Here is a 15417-nt window from a genome sequence, read left to right as displayed (position 1 = left end):
GCAGCGAATTAAAATAGAGTCATTATTACAGGCACGGGTTCTGTATGCGAATGGCTTTACGCTATGACCAGGCTACATAGTAATGAGTATGTGAAGGCCAGAATGCCTCTATTGGGATCAATATCAACCTTCTCACCCTGCTTCGGCCCAGTCTGCTCCACTACATAATGTCAATAATACAGCCATAATGCACAAAAGCATTTTTAAAGAGAACTAGAGGATGACAAATGGAAATATCACCTTCGATTTATAGAGCAGCCGTGCCGGCACATACCATTAGAAAATTCCTTCCACTATAACCTTGAAAACTTACATGCCGTTTGCATAAAAGTCAGAGTTTAGGTTCATTTATTGATACATTTTAATAGATAAAATGTTAACAATTGCCTTTGCTTGCTATCTAGGGCAGACACAGCAAATACTTGACACTTTTTCCCCCCTTTCTTTGGGATTTGAATAAAACATTTTCCCTCATCAGTAATTCTTTAATGCAAGAAGTGTCAACCAAAACTTGTACTGAAAATACTCAGGGACATCCATACACTTTAAATCTGACAGCTTAAACTGGCACTGACAGTTTTTTTTTAGTGTTTGGATTCTGTGCGAATATGAAGACAGCTACTTCAATTTTCACATGCGGACATTTAGTTTGTGCGCCTAGAAGAAGAAGCTTTTAATCTTAATCTAGTCTCATTATACTCTGAGGTGATGAAAAATGGAAAATCGAGATGACGTTGACAGGGATTGTGGAAACAATGTTCAGAACAGTGCTGTGACATGAGTGTCAGTTCACAGTCTGCAGTGTAAATCATCTTTTGTGTGCCTGCTAAAAATGTATGAGAAATGCAAATGGATGATTTCCACAGGAGATTTCCACAATCTAGACAAATATTTAGGAAACATTAAAAAAAAAGTCGAAGATGAGGCTTACAACTGCAATTCCAGCGCTGACTGTTTACACCCCAATACATACAAATAACAGGAAAAAAAATCTACTGACAAACATTCAGTAGGGATGAAATGATTCACTTTACTCAGAACTCGATTCAAACTTTGATTTATGGGTCACGGTTTTGTTTCGGTTCATTAGTGAATTATAAAACAACAACTACAAACAAAAAATTCAAAGAAATCCTGAATTTGCTAATAATTACCCATGAAGAAAAACCTTTCAGTTGGATTATACCAAGCCTGGTGGTTTAATAAAACAACGCTGAATATATTAAATTTAGCACAACATACCTGTTTGACACTTTTAATGCACATATGCAAACCTTTGCAGTCGGGATTTAGTGATTCACTATCCCCACAATTCGGTTCAATGGTGTTAACATAAAGTTCGGTTTTAAACTGAGAATTGTTGCATCCCTGGCATTCGGCATTGTTCCCAAAAATACAACTATGCTGTATCTTCTCATTTTTGGAAAATTCAAAGTATCTTGCTGTTTTTTTATTTTTTAAGGAACGTTGTGAGCTACTACCAACCCAACATCCTTATCCTTTGTGCTATCCTATGGGGTCCAAGTGACCCGATCCTTACATTGACGTGTTCTCCCTACCATGACAAAGTTGGATAACGGTGAAGAGGATTTCATGTAATCCATGGACACCAGTGAAAATAACAGATCATTGAAGAAAACAGTTCAGTGCACTGTCTAGTGGGTCTAGATGACCCAACTCCCAATGTTAAAGTGCCTAGGATAGCACAAGGGTTACACAAAGCCCAATCTGTTTATTCCATTCCTATGCACTATGGGTTGTAATCTCAAATTTAGCTGTAGTAACTTTATAGGGTATTTCTACTCAGTTGAGTCAGAAAAAACCACAGTAGGAAAATAAATGAATAATAAATCTCTAGGAACCACGTTTGCCTGGTCTTTATGTTTACCTCTACAGGGTTATTTTTTTAAACATATTTGAGTAAAGTACACTGTTTGACCTTTTTTTGGTACTTTTCTCAAATATGTTTAAAAACACAAACTCACATTTTAGTTTACATTGTTAATCATTAAATAAATGCAAAACGTAGATATTAGTATATCAGATCTAGATAAGTTAATCTTAGAAGAAAATATTTTCAAAATGTATATAAATCCATAAAAAGTCAATAAATTGTTATTAGAAACCTAAAAAAAACTAAAGAATTTATTCCTGTAGCAGGATTTCACAAAATATATCCTAGTTGTTTGAGTTATTGTAGGTGATTAATGTGCACATATGCTACAGTTTTTGTAGATTTATTATAAATTATAAATTTGGTTAATAGATTAAAATGTCAGTGTAACTAATGTTAGTTTTGCAATGCTACATTAAATATAGAATTTCACTTATTAGAAAGGATCAACCTTTTACCTGTTCTGGGGTTGATGGAGAAGAAATTCTGCGGATTACCAGCAGTAATGCGATAACTCAGGCGGCTGGGTTTGGTAGAAAGGTCAGGGTCCTGCGCCTGTATTTGAATGACTGACACATCCTTTGGAGAGTTCTCCATGATGACTGGATGGTAGATAGGATCCGAAGTGAGGGGGGCATTATCGTTGACATCTTCAATCTGAAGGGGACAGAAAGAGGATGAAAAAAAAAAACCCCAGAGGCATCAAGACTTGAAAGAAGAAGAGAGTGAAAGCAGGGGCTCGAAAGTCAACTTCAAAAGTACAGATATAATCAATTTTAAATGTCTACTAATTCTAAATTAGATTTTAACTGACAGGTATAAAATGTATTCTTCTAAGTGAGCATGAAAAATGCAGCAGTAGATTTCAGCCCTGTGCATCAGATAATCGTCTGAGTTTAGATCTGCACTGATCTGCTATCAATCACAAAATCCAATTTTATTTACCAGAATATGTCATCGATGTCACACTTTGAATGCACAGTGAATGAGATCCCCCTTCTAAAGGCTCTGATCCAGATTATTTATGGCACAGAAAGGTTGATTGAGCGTTTGGTGGGAGGCACAAAGAGCCAAGACAGTTCAGGCGGTGAATTAAGAAGCACCCGCACCTCATTAATCCCCGAGCAGAGGTGAAACCCCCAATCACATCACAACATGTGAGCTTCCTAAGGGTAAAGAAGGCTGCATTTTCCCTAATAGGCAACTAAACTGTTTCCCTAGCATTGATGGGCATTTGACCGTTTGATAGTGAATAGATTTTTTTACGTGAAAGGCTAAAACAAAGAATTGCTCAAAGCACATGTTTTGCTCACAAGCCGAGCAGTTATCGCGAGGAACACATTTATTGTTTTTGACTTCTAATTGTGGCAGCAGCTTTGATGCAAACAATGTAGGGTAACAAATGTGTTGAGAAGCTGCAACCCTCTATCACTCAGACACAAGTGAAAACAAAACACTAACCTTTAAGCATAACTCCAGCATAATCGTTATACACCATAATCGTTTCTTAAAAGCAAATAAAGAGCTACATCTTGAGTAATTGCATTATTTGATTTTCACAATCATTAGTGCACATAATTAATGTAAAAAACAAGCACATGGTACAATGGCTTGGGACATTTTTCTACTTGGCTCATTTAATGCAATTCATTTAGCCTTTTATTTCCGAGGTACTTCAACCAAACAAGACTGATATGAGACATAAGCATTGAAGTTTCCATGTCTACCGCACGCAGTGGGGTTAACTGGGTTCAATTCAAAGCCTGTGCTGTTTTTAATGAACCTCAAATGCACCATGGATAGTGTGACAAAGTCTTTTGGTTTGCAAAGATGTTCTTTAAAAAAATCAGTAAAATGTTTCACGCAGTTTACTGCAATGGGGAACTTCATTTTTAGGGGTCTTCCAATTCCACCGATTTGTTATATGCCTTTCCCTTTAGTGCTTGAAAAAGGGGGAACATTAAGACAGCACTATAGTGAATTACTTTGACTGTAGCAATTTTGATTTTTGACATTTGACATTGAAACACAAACACTAGTTATGCCTGCATGGTGTGTACATAACATTCAAGATGGGTAAACAGTTTGTTACTAAACACAAAACTGAGAAGGTACAAGTTTTGATGCGTCATAATGCAAGTTCAAAAGTGTGATCTTTTCATTTTAAGGAGGGGAACCCCTACGCTTACCTTTAGCCTTTTTTTTTTATAAAAGAGAATCAATGTTGTATGAAATCATTGACTTTATAGAGAGAACTGGACTGAGCGCATGTGAAAATGTGTCACCCGTAAAAACTTTACTTCTGGCTCCAGCGAAATGAAGCCAATTCAGTCACCATTTTTCCACGATACAGGCGTCGCCATGTTGGATCCAGATTGGTTGGTGAGTCAGTCTGAGTCAATGTTTCTATGGCAACTACTGTCGCCATTCAGGAGTGAGCATGTTCAAAGTCGACACCCCGATCACTGAAAGTAGGCTCAAGAGAATCTGTCAATCAAACACTTTAGGTGGGGGCCAACAGACACCATATGCTTTTATTGAGGCATCTCATTGGTCAATTTATAACTTGAATAACTTGCGATAAAGAAAAAATATCATGAAACAAAAATATGAATTCCAAGTTTAGGGGATTTTAGCTTCTTGTAGCCAGTGGGTACTTCCTGTTTGAAATGTAAGGGGGAAGTGTGATATTTTTTATAAATGCAATTACCTCAATAAAGACTTCAACAGAAGCAGACAAAGGCGTAGCCCCTCTGTCTGTGGCAACCACGGTAAGCCAATATGAGTCCTTGGTTTCACAGTCCAAGATCCCAGCAGTGTAGATCATCCCTGGTTAAAAGAAACAATAAAACAAATATGGTTGTGACTTAGATAATATATCGTTTTAACCCCTTCAATATATTTCCAATTATGTAAAAATTATTCTTTAATGTTTTTTTCCATTCAAGGTGATACGAAATTAAGTGAAGTCCTGGATTTAACAGCACATTGCAAATTATGAACTTACAGTGTGAAGGGATGCATGCTCATATTATCAGAATGTGTGCATACAGTTCCAAATTAATTATTCTTGCTTATGATTGGTTTCTTAAAAGCTACATGGGAAAGGGAGGCTTTGAACCCTAAGTTTCTAAAGGCAATGATAAAAAAATTCCAACTAAACTTTGTGTCCTGGCTCCGGTGACCTTCACAGGCATTAGTGGCCATCGCTTTAGTCACCTTCAGTGTTTCAACTTCTCTGGGGCTAATCACAGCTGACCAAGCTGCTCAAGCTGCTGTTTGCTCAGTGCTAAATATCCCCTAAACTGCCCTGCACAGTGGAAGAACAAAGGCGCACAGACACTTATAGACACTGACTGACACACGTTTTTTAGCCCCAAGGAAGAGCTGTGGCTGACAGTTTTGTTGACCTCTTCAGGGATCACAAAGCCCAAGTACAATAGATGACACATTTCTGATCTTGCTTTCTTTTTTCTTTCCATTTTCTATTTTTTAGTTTAACCCCTTGATGCCTATTGATGCAAAACTCCATCAAATACCTTTAGCTCACAATTTACCTTAACTTAACATCTACTTAAAAGCAAAAGCGTGTGTGATTTTTATTTTGTTTTCATAGCTGGAAATAAATTGAATAAAGTGTCAGGGGGTTAAGGCATAAATACTTTTTACACACTCCTGGAAAGGACAGACATTTCTATACTCATTTATGTTGATAACCAGACAGTATATTTAACACACACATTTAAAAACAATCATTAAAGTACAGAACATAAATTAACCTTAAATAAACAAAGTGAAAAAGAGTCACCAAAGGTAATTAAGCAGAAATCAGATCAACAAATGGAGTTAAGCCTTCTGAATGTTGTCATTTGTTGAATCAGATATTTTTAGAACACTTGCAGGTCTGTAACTAATTATCAATACATTCATAACACAAGGCAGTTGCATAGTGAGATAAGTATGCATGTCTATTCAGCAATATTTTACTGTTCAGTTACGTAACAGAGAAAAATTGGGTTACTTAACCATGTCATCAACTTGATTATTGTTAGTTAAAGACCCTCTCCAAAGAAAATAGGGGTTTGATGATTTTAACAAGTTCTTGTGGCGTTTATCTCATGATGGAGGCTTGTAAGCGAGACGTACAAGTTACTATGGCAAGCCACAAGCTCCATGCTCCGCTCAATTATGATACATCCACTAGTAGACGATTAAATCCTTGTACATCTTCATTTTCCTTGTCCAAACTGGTATCTGACTCCAACCTGTATGGCTGAATAGCTACAATATTGCTCGCCATTTTGATTGCATTGGTAATGTTAGATTGGGGTTGTAAGGTGCCGTACGCTAGTGAAAGAGCACATTAACAGATGGATAATGGGAAGCAGGTGGGAATACTCCATGTCAACAGTTCAGCCAACTACTCAGAGGTGAATTTCTATTTAACTACTGCTGCTCTGCAGAAACTATGTCCTATAAAACAACACAAGTTTTTTATTTTTGCTAAAAAATTAAAATAAAAAAATTAAAATAAAAACAGCATAATCATAATTAAAAGACCACTGGGAACGCTTTTATAATAAATCAAAAGATGATCTGAGTGGGACTTTAAGTACAAAGATAACACAGGCAGATAATCTTCTTGCATCTAAGCTAAAAATGTGTAACGCTAAGTCAATAGGGATAAGATTCCAATTCTTACTAAAGAACTTTGCCATAGACTACAGACTGGCTTTACTGTTTAAAGACAGTGGAGTTGTAAAATCAGATGATTACCTAAACTGAAACTACATGTCTTTAAAAAGAAAGTCCTTTATGTTGAGGACTTAGCCGTTTCAAGGGCTTGCAATGCATGGTAAAAGTGTTTGCTGAACACATCCTTGGCCTGCTGTCCTTGACTCTGTCCTTTTCAAAGCACATTTCATCTCTGTCAGATAGCTCAACAGGGAAACAAGGAAAACAGAGCTGGCTGTTTGAAAAGCTCTCTGAACTTAAGACTGACAGTCTCTATTCACTGGTTTCAAAATAAATCTGACTCGACAGCATCAATTTTCACCATAAATAACTCACTTTAAAGGCTAGATCAAAAAAAAAAAAAAGAGGTAGGGTCATGCCATATTTTCTAATCTGGGAGTTTACAATACATGCAGGGTAACATTCATCAATCTCGACTAATCAAATTCCCTGTTATTCAGAAGCAGGTTTTGTGATCCAACTATTTATTTTATGCTCAAATTATGATCCATACAAAACTTCAGGGAAAAAAAGATAATTTTTCATAATTTTAGCTTAGAAATTATTGTGTGCACTATGAAAGAAGACATAAAAAATACACCCCATACATATATGTAAAATGTCTTCTTGTTTACCTTTAACTTGCAGAATATTTTATCCTGACTGTGACAAATAGTGGAGCTAGCAAGCCCTCTAATAGAGAAGCACTGGCTCCTGACAGCCATCCAATGAGAAATTGCAGGGCTTGCTTTCCTTTTACCCAATGACAAGAATACCAATTTTAGTTTGAAATGCTGTATAGCAAACGATATAAGTGAGAGGAGATACTATGTCTTTTCTTATAGAAAGTCCCTGTGCTTTTCATTGATTTAGTCGTAAGAAACACCTAAGTACCATCTACAGGAAATGGGGAATTCATAAGTGGTAATATGTCAAACGATGGATGACATGTGGTGCATCAAAAAGGTAGTTTAGAGGCTACAGGTGGAGGTGAGGTGATGCATATGATGGGACACATCATATTGTTTGGATTTCAACATTTTTTGCTCTTCCTTTTGCGTGTCCTAAAAGTGTGCCTCCGTCTCTGTTCAAGAGAGGAATCAACCAAAACAGGTCTGATCAGCTTGGTTATTAATTCATACTGGAATGACAGTGCACTACTGTTTCTAGATCTGACATTACTTTAAGATCAAGTAATTTGAATAATTTCTTATAAGGGGGAATTGTGAATGTTCTTTCTGTGTCTTTTTTAGTTGATGAAAAAAAGCATTTCATGTCTTTTTTATATTAGAGGGGGGAAAAAAAGAACTGCAAGATTAGGGGGGAAAAAACACATACACACACGCACACACAGAAATCAAACATTAAAGAGCCTGGAAGGAAGGCAGTCGTATTTTCTTCTGACAGTTTTTATGTACTCCAGACTCCCTCTGCATCCTCTTCCTTCCTCTCTCCGCTTCACTTCCACTCCCCTTTTCCTTCAATTTCTGCTCTAACAAGCAGTGTGATTTCCCCTGGAAAAATCTGCACTCTGTAAACGTTCACATTGACTGTGATCCACCTTACAGAGTCTTTAATACCAAAATGAATAACAACACGGGGCAGTATCGTAGAAAGGCTGTGGGGAACTTATCACTTTGTGTACTTCAGCTGTCTTTTTACAGTTGATGCAGTAAACAGAAAGCAAATACACACATTTTTCATATAATTTATCATAATCATCATAATCAATTTAATCTTTATTTAGTGTTTTAATAAGTTATCAAAAAAGACTGAATAGCTGGACATTTTCTCTTTCAAGCTTAATTAGTCAATACTAATTAGACTAGCTAAATGTCAATACAGTGACCCAGTATAACTTGTCTACAATGAAGCAAAATGAGGTGAGGAGTAATGACAGAAGAGACTGTTTTTTGTTGTTCTGCAAATAATTACTCTAACAGCTAAAATTAATTATTCTTTTCCTTTTGTAGACACTTTTTCAACAGGAGCTACAACTCCTACTAAAGGAAAATATGTGTATACTTACCTGAATAAAGTATTAAAGGCTTAAAATCAACATAAAACAATAAGATGATAAAAAGTAAAGAGCCACGCTTTTTATTATTATTTGTATTATCTTTAAATGTCTTTCTTGTTCTATCTTTTGCATACTTGCAAGAGCTATTTGTGTATTCTTAACAATTTTGTCACAATTATGTCTGAAGCTAAATTCACATCGCGCATGTGACATGCATTCTTGAACACGCGTTTAGCCTGCTTTTTCACACTGAAAAAGCAGGGAGGAGCATCTTCTTCTAGCTCTTTTTCTACCATTTACTCGCACATGTCTGCCACCTACAGTTGGAAGAGGCTTAGTGTGAAATGTTAAAGCAGTCCAAATCTTACAAATTTTGCTTAGGCTCTTTCTTTCACAACCCTATACCCAAAAATTATTTTAGAAACGTATGTAGCATATACGCACATTTATGCACCTTTACATAGACTTTTAATTTAAAATGGTCGCTTAGACGTGTGTTGCCGAAGGCAGTTTACATGTGGCTTGAGAGATAAGCTGCAGATGTATTTGCTGGCTTTTCATTTTTTTTTAAATGTGTACTGCTCCTTTTCCATACATGTTTGATTCTATTTATCCCTGGGCCAGTTCCTTCTTGGGTAAATTAACATGATTTCCAACCGCATCTTGACACTGCAGGACAGTTGGAGGGGGGCAGCCGACTTCTGGTCAAGGCTTTGAATAAGTCACTCTGATTTTTGCACATTTGGAGGAGATGGCACTGCTATCCAGGAGACTCTTGACCATCGCCATCCACACAGCAGTAGATCAGTGGTACAACTCAGCTTGAGGCTCTGCCAGTGTAGCTGCCATGCTGCCCTCATTACAGTAATGATCTCTGAGTACACAGCTTCCATGTGCGGCCCCATCAACAAATCATGTCCTCCCTCAGATACATTTACAAAACCCCAAAAAGCAACCTTGTAAAAGGAAATGAAACACCCTAATAACCTGAGAAATAACTCCATATACTGAAACTCATCACAAGTGGCATATGAAAGAAGATTAACTATTGGCTATTATTTTTGTGGTTTATATTGTAAGCAGGGCTGCTGTAGGCTAGTTTATTTCCACTTCACATAAATAGCCTTCAAAATTGATCTTATGTCACACCTGTGTCTTCGTCGATGGTGAAAGTGCCTAGTCCGCTGCCTCCGCGTATAGAGTACCTCAACGTGCCATCTCGCCCGTTGTCATCATCTTTTGCTGTGACTGGCAGGACACTTGTTCCCGCACGAGAGTTCTCCTTCACTGAGCCTCTCACAGCAAAGTCAGGGAAGTAGGGTGCATACAAATTCTCATTGACATCCACCACCTGAAAAATATATTGGTTTGCTGTCATTCAGACAAAGCAATATAGTGAAAGCATGCTTAATCTTGTCCGCATGATAAAAAAGTGGGTGGTAGCTAATTTAGGGAAGGCATGATTTATCTTACAAATAAAGACCTTTGTATGAGAAACTGTCATTTATTCCACTGCTATTGGTTCACTATTAGGGGACATTTAGTCTACAGTTATCTAAACAATGCCATTATGCATCAACGTGCAGTAAATTTCAATAAAAAGGTTTACAGAGAGATTTGAGTGAAATATTTAATAAAATATTGCTTTTACAATTGAATGTTAAGAATAACGTGTCTTACATACCTCCACCTCCACAAATGTCTGGTTCTGAAGTCTGGGTGTTCCTCTGTCCTCAGCAAGTATGGTCAGGTTGAAAAACTGCTTTGTCTCAAAGTCCAACTCCTTCCTTATCCTTAGTATGCCACTCACAGAGTTGATCTACATGAAATGCCATCAAACACGCCCATGATAATCACTATTATAATCCATTGAAAGATTATTAATGTTTACTGGGTGCAAAATTATTCAAACACATGCCAGATTTATAAAACTTGCATCTAACTTTTTTTGCTGACTATATTATTATCACTTGACACTCAGTTTCCCTCCTTGATGTTTTAAAAAGGTCAAAAGCTGGCAAAGGCCAATTGTCTGGTGTCTTCTTCTGGAATTGTAATGTAATTATTTTTCTTTAGGATTCTCATCGCTTTGACAAAGTATTGTGTTCCCAGGTGTGTTGAAAAAAAGGTTAAAATCACCACTGATCACAATTGCTCTCTTTGGAGGGAAGGTTTTACCTTGAGGTTATCCTGTTCTCAAATGTAAAGTTTGATGTTCCTAAATATTTGCTTTGTCTGTTTAGCAGAGCTTAAAAAATACCCCAAAGGAATCGTCTTTATCAAGTGTCCAGACGGGTGATGCACTTTAACAGTACATTTTCAGAAAATTATAAACTTCTTAATTCTGAATAGAATAAGAAAAGAAAGTAACCATTTTAATCAAAAACAACATGATTTTTGACAAATTTTTTGTAGAAATTTTGGAGTAGGAAAAAAATACATTTGAAATTAATGTATAATACTGCAGTAACCTTAAACTAAATTTTAAACAACTTATAACATGACCTACTTCAAAAGTTCCATTGAAGTCGTTGATTAAGGAGTACTGGACTTGTCCACCAGGTCCAATGTCAGGGTCCTGTGCTTGCACCCAGGTAATCACAGTCCCTGAGGGTAAGTCCTCTGGTACCCGCGCACTATAACTGGAAGGGATGAAAGCTGGAGAGCAATCATTGACGTCTTCCACTATTATACTGAGCGTAGTCACTGAAGATCTCCGAGTGCCTTTTTCTGCCTTGTCTTTGACTTCAATTTTTAACACAAACGTCGGAAATGTTTCTCTGTCCAGAGTGCTTGCAACAAAGACAGTTCCAGTTATGCTGTCAATACCAAAATGTGGTATGTTGGTCAACATGATGAATGAAAGCTGTCCGTTTTGGCCCATATCCTTGTCAAAAGCAGTGATTGTAATAACTTCCGAGCCAATGGCTGAGTTTTCAGCAACAACTGCAGAGTAGTTATCCTGATAAAACCTAGGGTCATTGTCATTTGCATCCTCGATGATCACTGTCAGTAGTCTCCAGCTGGACATTGTGGGAATGCCCTGATCGTAGATGGTGATGTTTAAGAAGTAGCGATCCAGCTGTTCGCGGTCAAGTGGCTGCAACACAGTTATTAGCCCATTGTCCATGTCGATATTAAAGCTGTTTTCTTTGTTACCATCAGAAATTGAAAACAGAACACGGCCGTTGAAACCTGAGTCGCCATCTCGTGCGCGTACCTGAAACACACTAGCTCCAGGAGCCAGGTCTTCTCTTACCAAAATACTTGTAGGCAAGGCCTCAAACTGTGGAGCCTGATTATTTAAAGAAAAAATATACATACTTCTATGATCGGATTTTGGTCCAGCTATGGAGGATGCTTTTGTGAGCATTTTCTCTGCCAACAGCTGAGCCACCCTGGTCTCTTTGCAGGTGAACCCCTTGGGTGGCATCCCACCCCGAACAACTGTTACATTGACAAATGCAGGATCAGAGGACCTCTCTCCATCTGTTGCAACCACTTTAAGGCTAAATATCCCACTTCTCAAAGTTTCTGCTGTAAAAGATCTTTGCAACAACAAAGCCCCAGAGTCTGGATTTAATTTAAAGTAGCCTAATTCATTCCCAGACAGTATCTTGTACTTCACCATCCCAAGTTCATCCATGTCTATAGCTGACAATGTGACGATGGTCCTGTTGACTGGAAAATCACGGCTAACCATTCCTCTACAAGAAGTCTTCTCAAAAAGAGGTGGGTTGTCATTGATGTTTATCACACGGATAGTGACATTTAGCTCACTCTCCCTTCTGTAAGGCGACCCCCAGTCAGAAGCTCTTACTGCAAAAGTATAAGTATCTTTTGACGACTCAAAGTCCAGATCTCTTGTGATTCTCAATTCCCCAGTGTGCTGCTGTATGGCAAAAGGAAGAGACTGGTCGCCATTGATTGTGTAAGTGATATAACCATTTTCTCCTTTATCATCATCCACAGCAGACACGACAAGAACAACAGTGCCAACAGGTAAACTCTCGTTGATAGCAATAGTACTGGGTGGCCTGATGAAGACAGGTGAGTTGTTGTTTGCATCCTCTATGGTAATTTTAACTCTTGCTCGCTGTTGACTGATTTTATCAACTACCTCCATATGCATGAAATCCTGTGATATCTTTGTTAGCTGCCTCGTCGTCATAATAACACCAGTAAGAGGGTTTATAGAAAAATACATGAGATCTGAAAGGCTGCTCAAACTGTAATTGACACTCAGGGGAGGTGGGGATATTTTCACCACCGCTACAATAGTGCCTGGGGGAGCTATTTCACTCAGCTTGACTACATAAATTTCTTTTTCAAAATTTCTTAAAATCGGATCTGGCTTTGTAACTAACAACTGAACAAGCTGAGTGTTGGAAAACTTGGAAGGAATGCCTCTGTCTTTAGCTTGAAATGTTAAGTTGCAGCCAAAAGGAAATGTATCCCAATTAATTCTTGCTGATGTTTTAACCAGATATTCATTTGCAACAGGTGATCGCTCAACCACAAAAAGCTCAAAAGGGTCTCCCTCAGTAATGGACACCCACTCTATTTCTCCTGATAAACCCTCGTCTTTATCCTCTACCCTCACTATGACATAGACTGGATTTTTGTCTGTCCATGATGGAGCGACAGTGACTGCGCTGAGAACAGGAGCAAATTCATTGACCCGCTCAACAGTCAAGACAAGCCTAGCTGTGCTACTAATCCCATTGTTCCCATAAAGTTTCATTCCTCTATCAATCACCTGGACTTCCAATTCCAATTTGTCTAACTTGTCTATCCTTGGACGCCCTGTGAGGGTTATGAACCCACTGGTTGGATGAACAGAAAAAAGTTCCACTGTGTTCTTAAAAAAGTAGTAGAACTCCCCATTGGAACCCACGTCAGCATCGGTGGCTGTTACACGTCCTATGGTTGTGCCAAGAGGGGCACTTTCAGAAACAACAAAAGAGTAGAATGTTGGTGAAAACAGAGGCCGGAGGTCGTTTGTATCCAATACCTTGATAAAGACGGTGACCAAAGCTTCCAGGCCACCTTGGGCTGATGCCTTAACAGTCAGAGTGTAATTGTCTTGAACCTCCCTATTCAAAGTGGCACCGCTCCCTCCATTAGTGCATATGCGGAGGAAGCAAAAATCTCCCACCACAAACTCCTCAGCTTGGAAAATGCTTTCACTGTCTCCAGATTCAATTGAGTATTTCACATCTAAGTACCAGGGTAGCCCAACAGTTATGCCCATTTTGACTTCACTCGTGATATATGTCCTCGCAGCAGAGTTTTCAAAGACTGAAGCATTATAAGCAGGCTGGGTGAAGAGCAGGAAGCTTTGCCTTGTCTTAGGAGTGGGCAAAAACTGGGTTTTGGTTGGGGGAAAACTGAAGAAAAACAAAAGAAAATAGAAAAAAAGAAAAAAGCTGGGTACAGCAAGCATATTACCACACAGATTAGGAATCATCAGCGTTCCAGCAGCCATTCATTCTATATTTGGGGGGAAAAGATGACAAAGAGAAACAATCGTTAATTCAGTTAGTGAGTAAGTAAAGAAATGCAAATAAGCAAAATATTTGGGGGCAAACGTTAAAATCCTTCCTGACGTACAAATTGTCCGCCACACAGATGTGACAGCATGCAGCAAACATACAAAATGTTAGCATTCAAACTGTGCAAACTGTTTTTTTTTTTTTTTGCAGTAACTAAATTGACAAAAATGAAACATCTTTAAAAAAAATGAATAAAGTAACAAAAGTCAACTTGTTGAAGATATATGATTGATTCATTCTAAACACAGTAATATTTGTCAAATGAGGATCAATTATCCATAATGTTAACACAAATTATCAATCATTAGACATATTTTATTTAAAATATAGATTTTGTAAACATTCTACTTCTTAAACTAAAACATACAAAATCAAGTAGAACAGTTTGTATATATTCTAACACAATCTTTAAATTGAAAAGCACTGCATGCATTAAAGAAGACTGGAAATATTTTGTATGATAATAAAACAAGGAATAAAAACATACAAGTTTATTATAATACTCTAATATATTAATTCCACTCACGTTTTGAACTGGAACCATGGCTGTACTGGCATCGAAAATAAGCACCAACAGGAATGTAAGTGTTAAAAGGACATAAATCCCCAATTAAGAGGCTGTCCTGTTAGATTTTAGGGTGTACTTATCGTCTCCAATGCTGGCGTCGGTCCATTAAAGCCCCCCTTCTTGCAAACATCCGCGAGTTTTTTTTTTCTTTTTTTTTTTTTAGTTTCAAATGACACTACCTTGTTCCCGTTCCGAAAATATGTATTCCTAATATTTTCCCGCAATTTGCAAAGTGTACAATCTTAGAAGAATAATAAATATGTAATTTGTCGAGGCAAATCCTGTCCCGCTTTCTAGGACAGTAATTTAAAAAAAAAAGATGAAAAGAAAAAAAAGAAGGAAAACAGTCCGTGTTATTTTTTTCCCGACAGAGGATAATTTGTAGCTGGATATCCCGACGGACAGTTGACTATTACACTGCAGACATCCTCGTAAAAACTAAATGGCTATTGCCCTAGTTTCGTTCACCAATGTTTTAACCCGGCACGCATTCCCTTTCGACTTCAGTAGAAATAAAGTTAAAACTAGCCTCTAGCCAGATATTGGTCGCTCGGTTTAGATGTTGAAATCTGTGACCAACGCTGTACTAAATAAAAAAGAAAAAAACAAAAGGTGTCTCAAGTTTAGAAGCGGTCTGCATCACTTG

At 37.7% G+C, this 15417-nt stretch overlaps 1 protein-coding gene across 4 annotated transcripts in view; it reads right to left on the bottom strand.

Annotated features, from left to right (window-relative positions):
* LOC101174284 (protocadherin Fat 3) overlaps nucleotides 1-15384 on the bottom strand; it is a 73872-nt gene extending 58488 nt beyond the window's left edge. For all 4 annotated transcript variants that reach the window (XM_023962741.1, XM_020708814.2, XM_023962742.1 and 1 more), the window contains exons 1-5: nucleotides 11158-15384; nucleotides 10333-10467; nucleotides 9798-9999; nucleotides 4605-4723; nucleotides 2353-2551 (exon numbers count right to left, since the gene is read on the bottom strand). In XM_023962741.1, coding sequence (XP_023818509.1) covers nucleotides 2353-2551; nucleotides 4605-4723; nucleotides 9798-9999; nucleotides 10333-10467; nucleotides 11158-14136 — 3634 coding nt within the window. In that variant the 5' untranslated portion in view covers nucleotides 14137-15384. The remainder of the gene's footprint in view (nucleotides 1-2352; nucleotides 2552-4604; nucleotides 4724-9797; nucleotides 10000-10332; nucleotides 10468-11157) is intronic.
* Between the last annotated feature and the right edge of the window lie 33 nt (nucleotides 15385-15417).

Source organism: Oryzias latipes, chromosome 14, assembly GCF_002234675.1.
Source record: "Oryzias latipes chromosome 14, ASM223467v1".
Taxonomy (NCBI): Eukaryota; Metazoa; Chordata; class Actinopteri; order Beloniformes; family Adrianichthyidae; genus Oryzias; species Oryzias latipes.
Note: the sequence above shows the minus strand (reverse complement) of the source record. Positions and strands in the feature narration are given on the sequence as shown.